The 20,826-nt window shown below is 39.1% G+C and overlaps 1 protein-coding gene across 3 annotated transcripts in view; it reads right to left on the bottom strand.

The window, feature by feature from the left end:
* Positions 1-4,435: 4,435 nt before the first annotated feature.
* Positions 4,436-20,826, bottom strand: part of LOC102025031 (prostaglandin F synthase 1-like) — a 35,131-nt gene continuing 18,740 nt past the window's right edge. For 2 of the 3 annotated variants that reach the window (XM_005386862.2, XM_005386863.1), the window contains exons 2-10: positions 18,754-18,871; positions 16,575-16,742; positions 14,182-14,298; positions 13,302-13,379; positions 12,165-12,287; positions 8,529-8,638; positions 7,369-7,534; positions 6,313-6,395; positions 4,436-4,899 (exon numbers count right to left, since the gene is read on the bottom strand). In XM_005386862.2, the coding sequence (XP_005386919.1) occupies positions 4,869-4,899; positions 6,313-6,395; positions 7,369-7,534; positions 8,529-8,638; positions 12,165-12,287; positions 13,302-13,379; positions 14,182-14,298; positions 16,575-16,742; positions 18,754-18,871 (994 nt within the window). In that variant the 3' untranslated portion in view covers positions 4,436-4,868. The remainder of the gene's footprint in view (positions 4,900-6,312; positions 6,396-7,368; positions 7,535-8,528; positions 8,639-12,164; positions 12,288-13,301; positions 13,380-14,181; positions 14,299-16,574; positions 16,743-18,753; positions 18,872-20,826) is intronic. The other variant, XM_005386864.2, reaches the window with a different exon arrangement.

Genomic DNA, 20,826 nt, shown 5'->3' with positions numbered 1-20,826 from the left:
AACTATGAGTCATGTGGGGCGTGGTCTACTTCCCTCTCTCCTCCCTTTATCTCTCTCTGCTTCCTGACTGCCATGCCATAGGCAAGCCTCCTTTCCTATACCTCTCTGCCTTGGAGCCAGCCAACTATGAGCGAAAATAAAGTTTTCCTCTGTTAATCTGTGGGTACCAGGTATCATGTCCCAGCAACAAGAAAGAATAGGGCAGGTAGGAAGAGCTAAAAGAGGGCAAAGGAAAAGCTCTCTATCTGTTTCAGCCTGGCAATTTTTCTGCTAGTTGTAGAAGATGTGAAATGAAAGTTAAACCTAAATGTGATGATTGGTCTTGACTGTTACATTGATTGGCTTGAGACATGCCGAGAACATTAGTAAACACACTTGTGAATGTGTCTGGGCATGTCTATGAGGCTGTTTCACAGGCAACTGGCATGTAGGTCAATGAACTGAGGGGGAGTTCCACCTTGAATGTGGGAGAAACAGTCAAACCGGCTGGGGGCCTGGGTGGCACAAACCAGGAGGAGGAGAAAGCCAACCACTGCATGCTCTCTCCCTCTCTGCGTTTGCTGGCTGCCAGAAGTGAACACTCTCCTCCACTTCACCTTCTCATCTATGATGCTCTGCCCACCACAGGCCCATAACAATGAAGCCAGACTACCACTGACTGAAACCTGTGAAACCATGAGCTAAAATAACCTTTTTCTCCTTTTGTTTTTCTCAGATATTTTGTCACAGCAACAGAAAGCTGACCAAAACACCTAAGTGAAACTACAGGTGTATTTGGAGTGAAAACCACATTTTTTTGCATTTACAACTACAAGAGGACAATTAGAAAAATATAAAGAATACCAATTTTAATTATTAGTGAGATATGTTCACAGTTGTTTCTTGTTATATAAACATAAATATTTCATTTAATGACATACCATTTTGTATATATTATTTACATAATTAGATACATATATAACTCTGTTCTTCTAGCTAAAACTTATGTTCAGATGTATTTATTATTAAAATGTATCCCTAAAAACAGAATGTTTTCTAGTGTTAAGTTTAAATCATGAAAAGTCCCCCAAAGCAGATGTCACCTTAAAACAGTAATAGATCAATCAAAATTTTGCCAAATCATAAGTACTACATGTTTATAATAGTTTTTTTATTTTTATTTTAAAGAAAATAGAACACAAAAAAAGAACAGTAGCAAAATACAAACAAAACAATGCCAGGACATTAAAAATGATACAGAGTTTCAAACTAAATGGTAGGGATTAATAGTGGTTGTTATTTTACATATTGTTATCTTCAATGAAGTTGCTCAGATTACCAGATATAAGAATAGAAGATTACTCTGGACTCTGTAATAGTTTTATGTGACAAATATTGAGGATTTTTTAGGCAAGAGAATGCTTACTTCTCTTCAACTAGTTGCCTATCTCTGGCAACTATCTCCCTATGATTAAGAAAAAAAGAAAAGTGTAGAATTCACTAGTTTTCCACTGAAAGGGCAAGAAGGACTCCATTTTCTAACTCCATATTAAAGGAAGTCACTTAAGTTCTCTTAAACTGTAGTTAACCCTACTCCTCACCCCACCCCTTGATTAGTTATCAACCTACTTAAAGGAGAGCTCAGTCATGGGAACAGAACAAACAGGACAAATTGGGAAGTAGGCTAAATTTAAACCACAACACACAAGTTCTGAGAAAGGTAAGCCTTGTAACCATTATGTGACATTCTTGTAAAATTCCCAAAAATGAGGTAATGGTTATTATGGAAACCTAAACATGTACTTAAACAGAAAGTGAAACCCAGATTGGTGTGGACATCTCTGACTCCTGGTTAGAGACTGTCCATCAACTGGTTCAATAAAGCTTTATTTGTTTCTGCTCTTTGGTCTGTTGTGGATGCTGGTCTCATTGAACTCACTTGCCCTATCACAACTAGCTCTTTGGACTGAAACACAAAGTGACTTTGTTACTCTTTGATGTGGCCAATTGCATTTTTTTTACCTACAGGTTTGTACCGATGCCATGACCTTGAATATTCTGAGACACTAATAACATATTAGATGGTTACCTGAGACACTAAAAGATCATAGATACTAGCTCCCATTCTGAGTCAAATTCTCTAAAATTTCATACAAACTCCATACACTGACCTTGCAAACATCCTAGGTAGAGTCTCTTGACTTATTATCTGTTGCAAGAAAGCTGAAACCCACTCTGCATGTAAGTTCACCAATAATTGGTTTGTACTGATCACCCAGGGAATTAGAACTTATTTCTTTGGATTTCTAATTGGCTCCTTCCTGGAATGGTTTGGGGTAGGTTTGGCCAATTGGAGAAGCAAGTCACTTCAGAGTCACTTTGTATAACCTGTACTCATCAGACAATTGGACTGACCTGTTATTGAACAAAGCAGGACTGCAAAATTTCTAAACAGTTCAATTACAGGTTGATGGTCTACTCTGAACAAGATAATCTTATTAAATGTGACTTATAATTTCACAGAGATAGAAACAAAATCCACTATGGATATTGGCCAACACATCTCAATTCAGTTTTTCACAGGTAGTGAGAAAGTACCCCTGCTAGTCAGTATCCCTAGATTGCTGTACACTCTGCTTTACAACTTGCAATCACGAAGCCTTCGGCATATTAGAGAGTTGGTGAGAGTTATGCAAGTCATGAGGCCAGGACAAGCGGTTTATCTCTATTTGTGAATGACAGGGCCCAAGGATATCTGAGAGGGTTTTTAATATACATTTTTTGAACCATTTTTTCAGAGAGGGCTAGGTATATAATTAAAATACTTTTGATACACTAAGAGAAGATGGAGGTGAAAGATATAGGCAAGAATCTCACAGGGAAAGAAGCCAGTTAAATCTACTTAAAAGTGGTCTGACCCTTTTGGGGACATTAGAGCTATGATATTTATTTTCAGGTGCATATGCCCAAGAGACACATATAGTCTTTAAAACGTTATCAAGACACAAAGGATTTTAAGAAAATCAACTTCCAGATTTTCATCTTACATTAACTCTTTGCTAAAATCTGAAAATACAGTACTTCTTACTCCAAGTGTTACTATAATTCATTTCTGTAGGGCATAAAAATAGCCATGTGATAATCACAAGGATTATTTACAATATTTTTTTGAGGGGAGGGTCCTTTGGTACATAATTAAATCATCTTAGCCTGGAAGACTTCCTTTTTCTTGAAATATTTGCATTTTGTTAGTAAAAATTAATCTCTATAATATAGTTCAGGTCCTTTAAAATATTACTTGAATGTTTTCCAAGATTACCAAATTTAAAACATATATCTGATAAAAAAAGCTGTGGATATATATTTTAAGAGACATTTCAAATTTCTTTCATAATATCCAGTAATGTAAATGTAGCTCATCAAATGTGCCATAAAATATTTAATTCCAGTGAATCCTCATTTTATCTTACAAAATGCTTAATATTGTTTTACTTCCTATTAGCAAAAAAAAAAAAAAAAAACTCCTTTAAATGAATGAAATCAGTGGAAAATTATCTGAGCAAGGAGTTTAAAGTTATGTGAGCAAGGAGTTTAGGTCACAGGATCTGCATGTGCATGTTTTGTAACTTTGTTAATAGTGTTTACATTGGGAATTATGATGTTCCTCTGTTGTTGCTCTGAATATTTTTCTCTCTTTCTTAGAAATTCAGCAAAACAACCACGGGTTATTTTGGTTTCACCATCTGTAAATCAGGGAGGGCTTCTATACACAGCAAACTATAGCACAGGTAAGAAGTAGTGTGCACAATGGGGTCTCTGGGGCTTGTTTTAGTTTGCATCTGGAGTGTCCCCCAAAAGCTGATGTGTTGAAGGCTTGGTTCCCACTGCAGTAATGTTTGGAGGTGGGGCTTTTGGGAAGGGATTAGACCCTGAGGACTCTTAACTTTACTGTGGTTCAATCCTTTGATGGATTCTTACTTTGATGGTATTATTGGGAAGAGACGGAAAATTGAGATCTGGGGCCTAGTTGAACAGAGCGGGTCATGGGTGTGTCCACTGGGGACTATCTTGTCCCCATGCCATTTCCCTCCATCTGGTTTGTGCTCTCATTCTAGCTTCCTGTTTTCTTTTTAGCATGAGGTGAGCCATTTTCCTCTGCCAACTACCTGTACACAATGTTCATCTTCACCACAGGCCCTAAGTAGTGGAGCTAGTAGACTATGGACTAAAACCTCTGAAACAGTAAGCCGAAGTAAACCTTTCCTCTGTTGCGTTGTCTTTCTCATTATTTTGTCACAAGGATGGAAACCTGCATAATCCAGAAACATGTCTTATACCTAACCATCCCCTAAAACTATTATTCTCTCCTTGCTAGTAAGGACCACAGAGATGAGGCATTTAGGTACTCTTCATTAACAAAATTGAAGAGGTAAAAAGTTCCAAGAAACACACAGAATTTGAGATTTTACTTATGAACATTTTATTTAGAATCTGTAAATTCTAAGACAAATATTTGTAGCATCAGGCCCCAATAGCCATTAGATGGGGAAGAACAGAAAACCCAAGAGGAGCTAACTAAGAAGTTGATGGAGATATTCACCAATTAAATGGAAACACATTTTGGAAGTGAACATTTTCAAATTTTTATTAAAGGAAGATCAATAGCTCAAGAAACCTTTGTTGCTTTGAGCATAGGGAATGAGATTCTGTTTTCACATAAATGTATTAATGTTCAAATTTTAGAAAAACTTAACAATTTTCTTCTAATTATAGCAACATGATCATTCCAAAATTCTTGTCATTACTTCCTCATTCTTGATGTGTTCTCGATTCATCAACCAAAATCAAAGACCACTGAAGCAACCACAGAGTCTGTTGTTAAAGTTCTTCTAAAAAGGGGAATCTGGGTGATGACAAAACCTACAAAGGTAAAGAGAGCATCTTGGTTCATTAATTTTTAAAGGCTAGGTGAAGAGCTGTTTTCTTAGACTAACATGAGCATGAAAATTATTGTGATCTTATTTTTGAGATGGGTAAAAAGCTAACTCAAGACCTGAATTAGAAGGGATGGGGCTTATGATATAACTAACAGAAACATGAGAAACCTTGAGATATAAGATCTATATGACCCAATGGTTAATTAGACATAGAGAGTGAGGTTTGAGCTATAATGATGATATTTGCAGCTCTAACATGAGGAATATATACAGCAAGAAAAGATTAAAGTTTTAAATTTAGGTCTGTTATGTTTGAACTGTGGGAATAAATAGAGTTGCTCACTAAGCTACTGGGAGCCTACTGGAAATGTAGTGGCAGGCTTTCCTTGAGAGTCCAGAACAATACAGCTACCAGTATACAACATCTTTTCTGAAATAGCTGTAGTCACAAGTCTCCAACCTGTGAGAAGTGCTACCTCCAATAAGCCCAGCAAAGATAGGGATCAGCCTGCCTGAGGCTTTATGGACCAAAACCCCAAAGTGTACCCAAGAGGCAGCACATGGGATAAAAGATTTATTCTGAAGCTGTAAGTCTTACTACTCATTTCACTGTATGGTTCTGGTCTTTTTTATTCCAGACATGCACTTTTTCTTGCCTCCTTTCCCCTCTTAGGATGGGAATGTTCCACCATTGTATTTCAGAACTAGATAATTTATTTAGGTTTCACAAGCTCATGGCTGCTATGGGATTAATCATACCCTGAGTCTCACTGATATGGCATCAGATGAAACCCTGAACTTTTGATTTTTGAATTAGTTCTGAAAAGAGTTAAGACTTTGGGGCTACTGGCATAGAATTAATGCATCCTGCATATAGGACAGAAATGGAATCAGGGGAAGAGTGTCTTATTTTGACCTGGCCTCCAAAACTCGTATGTTGGAAAATCAGTGCCCAAACTCATGTTCACGCTATTCAGAAGTAGAGACTTTGGGACAAAACTAAGGTTAGATGAGGGAATCAAGATATTGTCCATGGTAGGAACTATGGATTTATAACAGGAAGAAGGACCTGAATTGACATGTTTCCACTCTGTAACCACCACGCCTTCTGCCTGCTGTAACGTAGCAAATAAAACAAAAATGGGCCCTCACTAGATGCACCTGGTGGTGAGATTCACAAGGAGAAAACACAGAGCGAAAGCACAGCTTGGAGGAAGGTAATTTCCCTCTTAGTCACGCAGAGCCCTATGCCTTGGGACAGGTTTCTAATCTCAGGTCTGTAAAAAAAAAATGCTTTCTACTTTCCCTAAGCAGAAGACTGCCTTCTGTAGATTATAATGAAATGAATTTCTCACTATCCTGGTCCCACGTGTCTACAGTAGAACAAACTACTTACTGAGAATCGGGAAAATAGCGAATATTTCTGTTTAGGCCATCTAGAGCTTTCATATCCTCTGGTGTCAACTGGAAGTCAAAAACCTATCAAAGACATGAACGATCAGTTTCTCTGAGGTGGTTGCTGTTCCTCTTATTTTCTCTGCACAAACATACAAATTTACATGGATGCACGAGACAGTTATCTTGAACTTGGGGTTCATTGGATGGCCAACATCACAGGAGTCTGTCCATTCAGCCAGGTGAAATCAGCATCTCTAATCTTTCCTCAGAAACTCCTTTTGGGTGGCTGTGATTATAACAAAGGTATCCTAGAGATTGTTTAATCCAAATCTCATCTGAGCTAATTGCTTCATTGTACAGCTTGCTTTGGTTTGGATGTAGCTCATTCCTTTCAAAACTCTCCAGTGTAATGGCATTGAGGCCTTTGAGAGGGGTTTAAGTGGTGTTCATAAGGAACTCACGAGGTGATTGATGCCACTGTCATGTGACCAGGTTAATTCCTGAGGCAATGAGCAATTTCTTCCTTTATGACTAAACCAGTCATGGAATGAGCAGGCTCTTAGAAAGTGAACTTGCCCCTGAAGCGCGGCCTGTTTTATGAAACTATGCTTTCCTTCCCCTTCTCCACCATTTTATGATGCAGCACAGGGCCCTGGCCATGTGCCACCATCCAGGACTTTCATCCTCCATGACTGTGAACTGAATGAATCTTTTTCCCTTATAATCTTTCCAGTCTCTCATATTCTGTTATAGCAAAACATAAAGAATTAAGATACAGCTGAAGAAATCAAGGGGTGATTTACTCAGGATCATATGCAGAGGCCAAATCAGGATTTGGAATCCAACTCTGACCCTCTGTTTAGTAATTATTCCTTTAAACCACTATACTTTCTTCCTTGTAGGGATTAGAAGATAAAGGTTAAATACAGTGCTTGTAAGCAGAGAGTATACAAGGAGATGGGCTGTGTTCAAATGTACCTTGAGCCCCGCACCAATGACAGCATACCCAGAGGAAGTGACATGTCTCTGTGAGGTCCCACAGCCCTTACTGCACCTGGAAGTTCTCCTGGAGTCGCTCTTTATTGAAGCTTTTGGCCAGAGCCACCACTCCCCGCTGCAACTGGTAGCGCAGAGCAACCTGGGCTGGAGTGCGCTGGTGCTTCTGAGCAAGGGCCACGAGTACTGGGTCCTCCAGAAGAACTGGGTTGTCCTTGTTCAACCTGTGAGGAGAAACAGTGTTACCTAACATGGGGAGATGCTGGCTGGAGGAGCACTTGAAATGAGTCCAAAAAGGAAGAAACAGTAGTTTCCAGGGTCTTGGAATGCCTGAATAAATTTTAGAGCAGATCTTGAGGAGAACAGTCAGCAGAGTTAAAAGCAAGTCATTCCCAGAGGGTTTGGCTCGGCCATTGCATTCCTCCTACCCTCTGATAAGCTTCCTGCTTAATGAGATTGCTCAAACTAGATCAATGCAGTCACAAAACAAACCATCCCATCCCTTCCCTGTCCCCTGACCAAAGCTCTTATTCAAATGTTACAAGTTCTTTTCTCCTACATCTCTGTTCTCACGTCCTTGAACTACAAATAAATAATCACAGAGGTCTCAGCTCACTGCTGTTTCACCAAGGCTTTCTAAAACAGAGAAGCAGCTTCTCTGCTGCTCTCACTGATTGAACCAAGTCTCCCCTCAGAGTAATCTTATCATCCTTTACAAAAACATAGTCGCAGGCACACTGAGACCACCTAACACTGAATATCCTTTTTTTCCCCAGGGGTACTCATTCTGACTAATGATGTCTAATCCTCTAAAACCATTGTGTTACCCTCTGACTGTCTTCATGTCTATTTTAATGCATCCAAAAAAGAAGAGTAAAGGAAAGGAAGGGAGAAGGTGAAACTCAGGTACTTTTCTCATTTTTTTCAAGCATTTTTGAGAAATTTAGTAGAAGATTGGATGAGTCAAAAGGACAAAATATTGCCCAAAGTAAAATCCAATGATCACCATCATAATAAATAACTTTTGCATGAGCATTTGTTATTTCAAAAATGGTTTCAATGTTAATAATTCGATAGCGTTTTATTGGGCCCTTACAATGTCAGGTAAAGGTATACAAGGGTGACGTAGTCCTACTCTGTAATTTTCCCCAAACTGTTAAGAGATAGCCTCAAAGGTCAAATGATCTGTGATTAGCATAACCTCATAAAGATCATTACCATTCCTTGCCTGAGTTGGACCCCAAGACAGCATATCCAATCATGACAATGTCTTTGGATTTGCAGAATTCCAGTAGTTCGCTCTGGTTGAGGTAAGGGTGACATTCCACCTGCAGAATATCCAGCAAAATGTTAGATAAGCATGTAATAAGTCAGGAAAAGTTTTAGTGTCATTACATTCACACACTACTAGTGAGAGAGGGTTCTGTACCATCAAAGGGGTTAATAGTACTGTAAGCCTACTTTTCCATTTTTCCTCCTTCTGGTGCACATGAAGAAGATGTCACGGCATTTGCCCTGAGTATTTTTCTTTTTTTGTCTTTTTGAGACAGGGTCTCACTCTGCAGTTCAGGCTGGTCTTGAGCTCACTTTGTAGCCCAAGCTGGTCTGGAACTCCCAATGATCCTCCTGCCTCAGCCTCCCGAGTACTGGGATTACAGGCACGTAATTTATGGTGATCCTCATGATCTAGTCTCCTGAGTGCATACAGGTGTGCAGTACCACACCTGGCTTGCCCTGAATTTTAAACATTTATTTTCAGTTCCCTTGTCTGAGTGATTTGTGGACCAACACCACTGCCTCCATGATGAGCTGGGAGCTCCAGGGGCCAGGTCTGCAGTAAGCAACGAAGACAAACACATTTTTGAAAATAATGAAGTTCATTTTAGTTTTAGGATTGCTTTTTCTCCTTCATCCCTTTTTACCTGCAATACCCTCTCACTCCAACACTAGGACCAACTGGCTTAGAGCCTACTATGTTTAATATTATTTAAATAAGGTATATTTAATATATAAAAGATTGCTTTGAAATTTGAAGAAAAGAAATGAGAAAGTACTGTACAGAGTTTCCATATACTCCTTCTCCTGCTGACCCCACCCCTGCTTTGTCCTGTGTTTTACCGTGTATTAGCCTGTGCTTTTTTTCCCCACTGATGAACCATATATAGATACACTGTTATACTCCCCTCATTGTACACTCTCTGGGGTTTTGACAAATGTGTAATAACATATATCCACCATTTCCATGCCATGCATTTAATTTCACTGCATTAACACTCCCTGTGCTTTATCTTTTTATTCCTCTTTCTCTCTCCCTGCATCTCTGGAAACCCTTGATCTTTTTCTTCTTTGCCTTTTGAGCAGTTTTAGGTTTACTGCAAACAAATTTGAGTGGAAAGTCCAGAGTTACTGTATTTGCCCTTACTCCTTTCCCAGCCTCCCCATGAATAACACCTTACACTCACATGGTACAGTTATTAAAACTGGCAAATTGATACATTAGTAAGTAAGCTCATAAGTTTACATTAAGGTACATCTGGTATCTTAGTACATCTAGTTCAGGTGCGATATGATAGCATCAAGGTTTCTTTCAGGCCCTGAATCTGATAAAATTACCCTTCCAGCCTTCACTACTTGCTACATAGATAATAAGTGTATTCTTGCCCATGTAACCCACCCCTCAACTGACTGACCTCAACTTGACCAAACTCCACTCACCTCTTAGGGCTCAGGATAATATTAGACACATTTCTTCAACTTTTTAAATTAATAACAGCAGTCAAACCACGTTTTTCTGCTCCGTGAGGCGCGCCGGCCCTCACAAGCCCTGTGCAGACCCCGCCACGCAGGCGCCCGGAAAGGCAGGCAGCAGGTGCCCAGGAAGCGGTGCGGAGACGCGCGGTGGAGAACCGCCATGCCACAGAGAAGCACCGACACAAAGGCCCACCCAGAGACGTGCGTGAACCGTCCCATGCCACGCGGCAGGTCGCTCTTGGCCCTGTCCTTGAGAGCCAGAAAGGTCCAGAGTCAGCGGAGGAGCAGCTGCTGAACAAAGACTCGGAGAACATGAGAATACAGACTAAGCCCAAGGAGTCAGAGGTCCTGTGGACTGGGGTCAGGAGAGCCGTTCAGAAGCTGTAAACCAGGAGGACCTTGCACAACGCCCGGGGAGACCCCCTGGAGGCCATTCTTCCCCTGACTGTACAGGCTGCAGTGGAGGAGCGAGTGGAGCTCGGGAGAGGTCTGCACCGAGACTTCATGCATTACATGGGTGCCCGGTGTTCGGATTCTGTAGAACCGCCTTCATGGAGAAGGTGGAGCCCCGCGAAACCATGAGCACAGAGGAAAAAGTGGACGGCCGTGGCTGGACACTGGTGCTGGTCTCTCAGTCCTTGTTTTCAATCCTGGCCTTCCAGCCGTCACACCTCTGTGAGGGGAGTCACTGATGAGGAGGTAACCCACTATTTTTCTCAGCCCTTGGGCTGTAACTACTTGTTGGATCTTTCCTGCATATCTTTGATTTCCTGAGAAACCACTTTGAAGATGCCAACATGTATTGCAGCACTGATGCTTTCCTACCAGTCTGTCTATAATTCTGTAATGTTTGTATTGCTCCTGTGCTATTTCGTAAATGGATGTGTGTTTGTTACTATGTGTTTGCAACAACAGCTATCGAGAATAGTCAATGATTATTTGATTGATCACTCATGTATATCTCTATTTGTTTTCCCAAGAGACCACTTTGGAGAACCCAGGGTATAGTACAACAACCATTGATAATTTCCTGCCATTTCTGTCTGTAACTCACTATTGTTTGTCTATTTGTTTTCCTGAGAAACTATCTTGAAGATGCCAATAGGTAAAATAACCACCATTGATAATGTCCTACCACTTTGTCTGTAATTTGGTGTATACCCCTACTGCTTTGTTGTCCTTCTTTTGCTCTTTAAAATAAAAAAAAAATAAAAAAACATGTTTTTTCTTCCTCTATATTAACAGTGCCCAAATAGGCAGTAAAACACCCAAGAGATGCGAAAAAATATTTTCTTTAGATCTTCTAGATGTACTTTTCACTCAAAAGGAAAATAAAAATAAGCTGTGTAATGTTGAATAAAAAGACTGACTATCATCCCTGCTCAGCGGATATAACCATCGAGGGGAGGTGAGCCTCCACAGCCCAGGAGCACTGTCAGCCATTCCCATGGACTCATACCTCCACAGCTTCCCAGGGCATGCAGTTCACATATTTCCTGTTTAAGTGGTTTGTCTTAATGAATGGAATGTTTTTACTTTAAATTTTTTTATGGTGGTAAAATATTCATTACAGAAATTTTACCACTTTAACCATTTTCAACTACACCATTCACAGAAATTAAGTACATTCACATTGTTACACCCCTATCATCCATTGTCAGAGTAGAATCTTATCGAAACAGTAATTTTTAATAAGTTTTGGAAAGTGTTTGCATCACCAGAGGCTCAGTGGTTGTCTCGTGGCATGAAACTTACACAAGTTGCCAGACGAAGATGAATCTCTCATTTTCTTTTACACAGATGTTTTGAATTTGTTGACCTTTTATGTTACCAAACTGTTTATCATTCATTTGTTGTCTATAAACCAACCCCATAAGAACTAGGAGATTAAACTCCAACCCATGCTTATATTTTTTAAAAAGTCAATGCATAGCCTTGGGCACGATTTCCTTAAGTAATTTGAAATATATTCTGGTCTTTTGAAGCATCTGATATCCAAAGGTAAAATAAATGAAGTGGATTGTCGTTGGCAGCTTTGTTTGGCCAAGGAATAAGAAAACTGAAAAGCAAAGGAAGAGGTTTGGGAATACTAACGACGCTCACCTGGTTGCAGACAGGCTTGTACTTGAGGCCCGGCTTGTTCAGGATCTTCTCCAGCTGCCTGCGGTTGAAGTTGGACACCCCGATGGACTTGGCCAGTCCTGCATCCTTACACTTCTCCATGGCCTGGAGAAAAAAGGGTTGTAAAGAGTAATATACGCAACAGGTTAGAGAAGAATAATAAATGTGAGTATTCAAAATAGGGCTGGTGGGAGAGATGGGGGAGATAAAATCTTTTAAGGTGCAAATGTCAATAAATAAGGTAGGAATTGACTGAGTGAGAAGAAATGACACATAGTAGAAAAAAAATGGGGACGAAGATAACATATGGAATGTGAGTGGCCTATGCTCACTTCAGCAGCACAGGCACTAAGAAAGAATGTATGGCCAGAATGCCAATCAAGAGCGAGCACTACCTTTCCAATCTTTAGGGAGTGCCTAGAAATATTTGACTGAGTCATGCCAAACCAAGCACCAGGAAGACAGGTAGTGGGGCCAGCTAGGGCATGGGCAATGGCAATCCACAGCCGAGACCCCGCACGCCAGTTGGGTTTGCTTTCATTTCCTACTACCATCTACCTCACTCATCCTGTCCTGCTACACATGCCCCAAGATGTCCTTAAAGGATCATAGTGTCATTGCTACCTTGAGAACTTTGCCTTGACTTTCTGCTTATATCACGACTCGCAGAATCAATTCCCTCCTCTCTTGCAAGTCTTTGTTCAAATGTGTTTTAAAGAGGTCTATACTTTGTGTGTATATGTGTGTGTATGTTGTGCATGTGCACATGCACATGTGCAAATATGCTCTCCAAGTCTCAAGCCCCTCCTGCTGTCCCCCCCCCACTCTTAGTCCATCCCTTCCTTACTCACCTTTACTTCTCCACCGTAACACCGAGCACTCTAAGCTTTGCTCTCTCTGCACTGTTATTTCTTGAGTACTTAAAATATTGCTTGATATAGTGTAATAACTCAAATATTTGTTGAATGATTAAGTAAATGAAATGTGAAAACAGAGGGGCATTTGTGGACTTGTTTCCATACAGAGGGCAGAACTGGACTAGATCCCCTTTTCCCGAACTCCTCGTCCATTCTCTCTCCCTCCTTGTGGAGTGACAGGGTGTCTCTGGAGGACACTCACCTCCCATGTGCTACAGAGGTCCACTGTATCAAAAATGAGGTTGCTATGTGAGTCCTTTGGGAAAAACTCCTCTCCAGGCTGGAACACAGGAAGGAAGGAAAGTTTATGCAAAAATCAGTCTGGCCTCAGCCAAATTATTCAGGACAGATATACCTTGAGACTAATGAAACAATCTTTCCTTGTTCTTTAAAGGTGTTAAAAATTAATTTAAGGGCAAAGTAAGCCCATTGAAGAAGAGGCATACTTCCTAGAAATGCTTTTTTTTTTGTTTTTTTTTCCGGTACTGGGAATCGAACTCATGACCTCACGTTTGCCAGGCAGGTGCTGTGCCGCTGAGTTAAATCCCCCCTAGAAATGCTTTGAATTGCTAGAAGTTCAATAATTATAATTGTGTCAAGGCTAGCATGAGGCACCCACAACCCCCTGCTAATAGATCCTCATCTAGTTTCATGTCCAGTGCCCCCCCCCCCCGGTCTTGGACACTGTGGAAGAACTCTCAGTGACTTGTCTGCATCTCAAATGTTGAATCTCATTAAATGTCCTGTCTCTCAACTGAATTCAACATTGCAACATTCCCCAGAAGTCAGTGAGCATGAGGTTGAGATTTAGAGCATGGCAACTGGAAAATATATACAGTACTTCCACAAGATGAAGGCATTGACGCTAATCAATTTTTATTGCTCTAGGGATGGAACAGCGAATTGATATGGAAACAATTTCAGAGGGAGAGAAACACAGAGAGAGACAGAGAGACACAGAGAGAGACAGAGATATACATATACTATTGTGTATATGTCTTGTCTTTACAAATTTTATCCTGTCTTTATAATCAGGTACTAATTTTTATGTTGATCACTGAAGTAAAAAAAAATGTGCCAACCTTCAAAGGTACTGGGAAATGAATGAGATAAAGATCCACATAAGTCAGCTGAAGCTTCTTCAGTGATGCTTTCAGGCATGTTTGGACCAATTCTGGCTGTAAAAAAGTGCTCCACACCTGCAACAGGTGAAAGAGATTGTGTGGGATTATTTCTTCAAGAGTTTTTAGAAAAAAGATTAATAAAATGGAAAATAATGTTATCAACCAAAACTTCACTCAGCATAGATAAGTGACAATTTATACTCAATAAAGCTCATTAACTTGTTATCATCTTAAACTATTTTCACACGATTGAGACAAATATAGAAAGAGAAAACATGGTCTTAGAGTAGCAATTCTGAAACTTTAGAATGTAAAATAATTATTACATTTGCTTCTGCAAAATATACTACTGAGTTTTACTCTAAACAATAAATAATTTTTAATGCTTGGAGGGTAGACTGAGAAACTGTTATACAAGAACACCCAGTGACTGTGATTCAGAAAACTCTGCCTTGACTATATTTAACAGGTTTTCCAAAGAAATGCAGGTTTATCAAGAACTTTTTGTGGGTATATTTCTTACTTCATTTTAAGAAGTAATAATCTAAGGAAAGTGCATCAAAATAACTAGCTCTAAGGGAATAAATATATCTTAGAAAGATGACAGTGGAGCGACTAATATACCATGTCTAAAAACAGTTCTGTGAGGTGATTTACACTGGGAGGCTAGAAGGAAAAAATGTCCCTTTATAGACCTGCATAGCAGTCACTTACATGGAACTGAATTTGCTCTTTCTAGGCTACTTATCATCAAATCTAGCTTTTTTTCTAACAGTAGTCAGTTCAATGATACCTAAGCTATTTCATGTTTTGCCTATTGTATCAGTAGATATGAAGAATAGTAGGAGAAAAGGACTCATGAGATTTTTAAAAAGAACATAAGTACTTTTAAAATCTGTAATATCATCCTTATATCAGTTCTGAGGTTATCTTTAGTGCATAGTAAAGAGAAATAAGTATTTTTAACCATAAAATAGATTGAGTTGTGAAGACTGTATTAGTCCAGTGGTTGTGGGGAAATATCTGACATAAATCAACTTAAAAGGAGAAAATATCTATTGTGGTTCATGGTCTCACACATTTTAGTCCATGGTCGGGTAGCTCCACTGTTTTTAGGTAAGAATCATTGAGGAAGGGTATGGGAGAGGAACAGTCAAGCACTGCATTCATGGCAGCCAAGAAGCAGAGAGAGGGAAGGAGCTGAAGAGAAAGGGTTGGGGTGGGGGGGGTGTCTCTCTCAGCGCGGGGGTGCTGTGTGTTTTTTCTCTTTTTGTTTTCCCTTTTTTTATACCCCTTTTGCGCCCACACTGTGTGGAGTGTAATTTTTGCCCCGTTTTATGATTCCAAGCTTATACTTTCTGACAAAGTCATATTACCTCACACTGTAAGCAAAGGATTTAAAAATTGAATCAGAATGAACTTTAAACATTGTGTATACGGAGTTGGAAAAACCAAATTCATCTCATTCATATGTTTAAAAAATATATAGTAATAAAAATGGCTAGCAGTTTTAAGCATTTAAAATGTGTCAAACTGTTTCTTGGAATTTTATGTCTTTTTTATGTAACACTCATAAAAAGCCTGTGAGGTAAATAAATTATTTTCATTTTATAGCTTGAGAAAGAGAGGCACAGAGTTCCGTAGGTTGTTAGAGGTCAGACATGTAAAAACTGGCAGGGACTGGATTCACATATAGAAGTCTTGAGACTGGAGATTAGGCCTAGGGCAAAACTTGTCAGACAAGTGTGGGTGATCTGTGAAAGTCATGAAAACCAGGGAACATGAGGAGAACACAGGATCCAAGATGAGTCTGCCCTTCCTGAGCACTGTACATGGAACCAATCAGAAAGGTGGTATTTTCAATCCTTAATTATATATAGCACGAAGCCAAGCAAGTGTTTGATAGGACAGCTTAAACCCGGTAGTAGGCCACATGTGCTTTTGATAGGACAGCTGTCCCAAATGTTTATTTCCATGAGGGAGAAGACAATCTAGGAATTCCAGATACAAAAGACCTCTTTCTCTTATCCTTGTGGCCAGTGCGGGTCTATTCACTGACCTGTTCTCACACTGCAGAGCCTACTTCCTTTCCACCTTCAATAAATTGCCTCCCCCCACCTTTTCAATGTGTCTTGTCCAATTCTTTGTTCAGGACACCAAGAACCCAAAAGAATTTCCTGGGAAGATCATTCTAGTAACAGTCGGACCACAGAACCGTCATTCCAAGTCAGTTCCCATGTTGCATGGTCAGAGGAAATTAAAATCAAACTACGAAATTTTCCAAAAATCTATTGTTTTAATAGTAAGCTCCCTACCGATACAGATACAGTACACATAACTATAAAGAGCACCTTTGAAGTATAGAATATATCGCTTCTCTTTACACTGCCACTGGAAATCTTCTTCTGGAGGGATCGTCCGATCTCTTCTTCATTTTGATATAAATAAGCTGAATCAATATGCCGGTAACCTATATCAATGGCTACTGCAACAGCTTCTTCTACCTTATTTGTAGCATCCTAGATGAACATAAAGAGATAAAGATTTATTTGACTCACAAACAGATGTTTCATACGCAGAACTACACAGTAGAATCTTTTTTTTTTAAAGCTAAGACTAGATATGGCAAAGTTAAATGTTGAGCTATATCAAGTGGTAAATGTGTAACAAGTAAGTTCCAAAAGAAAGAAAGTCTTGATTTCTAGTATTTCCCAATTCCTATAGTATAAATATTCCCATCATATCTAATTTCAAACTTCCAAACTTGAGAGAAGATGCTCACAATTGATGCTTTGAGCATACATGAAGCAGAACTAGAAAGCACTGGGTTTAACTGTCTCTGGATTTTATATAGATAGATAGATAGATAGATAGATAGATAGATATATGATCTATAGATTTATATTCCTAAATTAATTTACTCTAAAAGAAATTATTAAACTATTTCAACCCAAAAATCTGATGCTAATAATATCTATCAATGCAAAGAAAATACTACTTTAGATAGAATAATTTCAATAATTTACGTATTTAAAACACTTCAAGAAACACTAAAGCACTTCAAAGAACATTTCAGGGAGAACAAAACATAAAAGAAAATTTTCTTTCACTCAAATGTGCATCAGAGTTGATTCCTTTTTGTGTTAGTAAGTTGATCATTAGATGACATTTTCTCCTTCAAAATACAGATACTTCAGCTGGGGATATAGCTCAGTGGCACAAGTGCCTGCCTAGCAAGTGCGAGTTCGATTCCCAGCACCAATAAAAAATAAATAAATAAATAAATAAATTAAAAACACGATACTTCATCTGCTGTCTACTGTTCTGTTGGGCTACCAGATGGACTCCTAAAATCATCCATGTTTTTTTCTCTCTCAGTAGTTAAGTGTCTCCCGTATGTATTTTTCAAATTTCCAACTCCTTATGTGTTACCTAAGTCCCACAGATTGACTATCTTCACACACAGCAACCTGTATCTTCAGGTCAAAGAGCCTCGTCAAGACAGAGGCAGCACTCTGTCCACTGCCCTTGCTTACAGTTCTCAGTGGTGTGCTGCGTGCACCTCTCTTGGTGGAGAATAAAGTCTATGATTTTCTTTTAGAAATTATAACCTTCTTCATCATGAACCACTACTGTGTGCCATTGCTAGTTCACAGCACTGATTCAGAAATGTGTGTGGTATTCAGTCATCAAAACGGAAAGAGAATTTCTTACTAACACTTCACTTTCTATAGCCTCAACAATTTGGCCTCTGAGAAACTTTCCTCCCAAAGCTCTCTCTAGGCCTTTTTTTTTTGGTCTTCTTGAGACAGGGTCTTGCTATGCAGTTCAGGCTGCCCTGGAGCTCACTTTGTAGCTCAGGCTGGTCTCGAACTCACGTTGATCCTCCTGCCTCAACCTCCCAAGTGCTGGGATTACCAGCATCCACCAGCACTCCTGGCAAGCCCTCTCTAATCCTGTCTTTCTCTAGTCTCCTTTGCCAGAGAGATTTCTCTGGGTGTTATACAATGATTGGTAAATTGAAGAGGAGTCTGGCATTATTTCACAAAGAAATTTAATACAAATTTTCTAACATGTGATTGTGGCAACTAGGTATAATTTACTGTAATATAAAATGGCTACAAATGGACAACAGGGAGAGCCATAAAAACAGGCTTACCCATCCCTGAACTGCTGGGCGGTGACACACTTCATCTCCCTCAGTATAATGATGCTCCAACTGTGCTCCTTTGAATCAGAATCACCTGGTAGCTCAATAGAAAGGTCAGTTTTTAAGACTTATCTCAGACTTAGAACCTTAGGGATAAGGCCCTCAAATCTGTATTTTTAATAAGATCATCAAAATCTCCATGAAAATTTGAAAAGCACTAACAACATACAAAGTAATAATGCACAACTCCCTAACCTGGAGAGAAGTGTCTAACAAGTGAAAAAAAAACTGGGCCTACCTAAGTTTCCCCAACTACACAATGACTGGCTCTGATGAGGAACCGGTCTGCCACTCTTCCATCTCAGTGCCATTACGGTTACCTTCAGAGCAGCAGATGTGCCCAATCCCAGCACAGGCATGAGGTGGCCATCATTCAGCTTTACAGAAGGGGGCTTGACATTACTCATCTTCTTCACTTCTCTGGCTAAATACAGCAACCTATGCAAGGAAGAAGATACCACAATTGCTGTTCTTCATAATGGCCTTAAGAATATATTAATTTGAGTATCATAAAATAACTCCTTTAAAAGACACAAGTCTATGGTGGTCAGCATAGTTAGAGTTGTCACCACTATATAATTTTAGGAGATTTCCATCATCCCCAAAGAAACCTCACACTCATTAGAAATAACTATCCATTCCTCCCTGCCCCCCAAGGAGCAACTAACCTGCTTTCTTTATAGATTTACATATTCTGGACATTTGATATAAATTATTTCATACAATATGTGGTCTTTTATGGTTTCTTTCTTGTACACAGCATAATGTTCTCAAGGTCCAGCCATGCTGTAGCTTCCATCAGCGTGTCATTACTATAATGAGTAAATGACATTCCATTGCATGCGTATGGCACACTTTGTTTATTCACTCACTGATTAATATTTGGGGTTTTCTACTGTATAGATATTAAAATTATGTTGCAAATAAAATTCATATTCAAGTTCTTATGTTGGTATATGTTTATACTTCTTGACTATACACCTACTTGTGGGATTGCTAGGTCAGATGGCAAACCCATGTTTAATTTGAGGTACTGGCAAGTATTTTCCAAGTTAGCTGAATGATTTACATTTCCAACAGCAATTTGTGAGAGCTTCTCCATATTCTTTCCTATACTAGTCATTGTTTCACTTCTTACTGTCAATAACACTTGTTACTGTAATTTTCCTTGCATTTTCCTAATGACTAAGGATATTGATACATCCTTTCATGTACTTATTTACCCATTTATGTATCTTTCTTTTTTTGAAAAATGTCTATTCATAGACATTTGTGTAGTTTTTAAGTGAGTTATTTGTGTTTTTATTAGTTTTATATATTCTTTGCATATGCTAGGTATAAGTTCCTCAACATATATAAGACATGCAAATATTTTCTCCCATTTTGTGAGTGATCTTTCCACATCCTTCCTGGTATCCTTTGAAACATACAGGTTTGTAATTTTGATGATGTCTAATTTATCTAGCTTTCATTTTGTTTTTGGTGTCATGTCTAACAATTTATTGCTTAACCCCAAATTGTGAAGATATAGGTATATACCTATGCTTTCTTCTCTAAATTTTATAGTTTTATATTTTATATTTGGGTCTATGATCAGTTCAGGTAAATTTTTTGTTATAGTAAGAGAGGTTAATTTTTTTTCTTTTACATACGGTGACTAGTTGTACCAGAACTACTGTGGAAAAGACTGATTTTCCAGATTGAGTGGGATTGGCTCCTTTACAAAGTGTCAGGAGCGGTTGAACTGGAGATTGTTCACACGTGGGGAGCTTAGAGCACAGAGCTCCAGAGGAACGCACTGAGGGCATAGGTACCAGAGGTGAACAGCTGTTCCAGCAAAGAGAACAGGGAGTGTGAGAAGCGAGATAATTGTTAGACAGAGTGGTTTCACCTGACATCACCCTGCTGCATGTATAAATAAACACGCTGCAATTGTTGAGTGGTTCTTTTTCTTCCATCCAGAGAAAGGGCTGCACTTGACCTCAGCTTTCTGCATTCTGTACCTTGTCTTCATTTCTTCATCCTCCACTGTCTGCCCCGCAGGGAAGTTTGAGGAAGAATCATTTGATCATAGATAAATATGTTTATTTCTGACTCTCAGTTGATTCATATGTTTATCTATATGTCAGTTTGTTCCACACTGTCCTGATTAATGTAGCTTTGTAGTGAGTTCTGAAATTGAGTAATGTGTCTTTCAAATTTGTTCATTTTCAAGACTGTTTTAAACATTTTGGCTTTCTCATGTTGCCCTACAAATTTTCAAATCACTTTGTCATTTTCTGGGAAAAAAAACTAAGTGAAATTTTCACATGAATTGAACTGAAACAGAGCTGTTTGAGAAATATTACCATTTTAATAAATATCTTCCATTCCATGAATATGGGATATCATTC

This window comes from Chinchilla lanigera, unplaced genomic scaffold (assembly GCF_000276665.1).
Source record: "Chinchilla lanigera isolate Chin_1 unplaced genomic scaffold, ChiLan1.0 scaffold00028, whole genome shotgun sequence".
NCBI classification, from domain to species: domain Eukaryota; kingdom Metazoa; phylum Chordata; class Mammalia; order Rodentia; family Chinchillidae; genus Chinchilla; species Chinchilla lanigera.
This window is presented reverse-complemented; position numbering and strand designations above follow the sequence as displayed.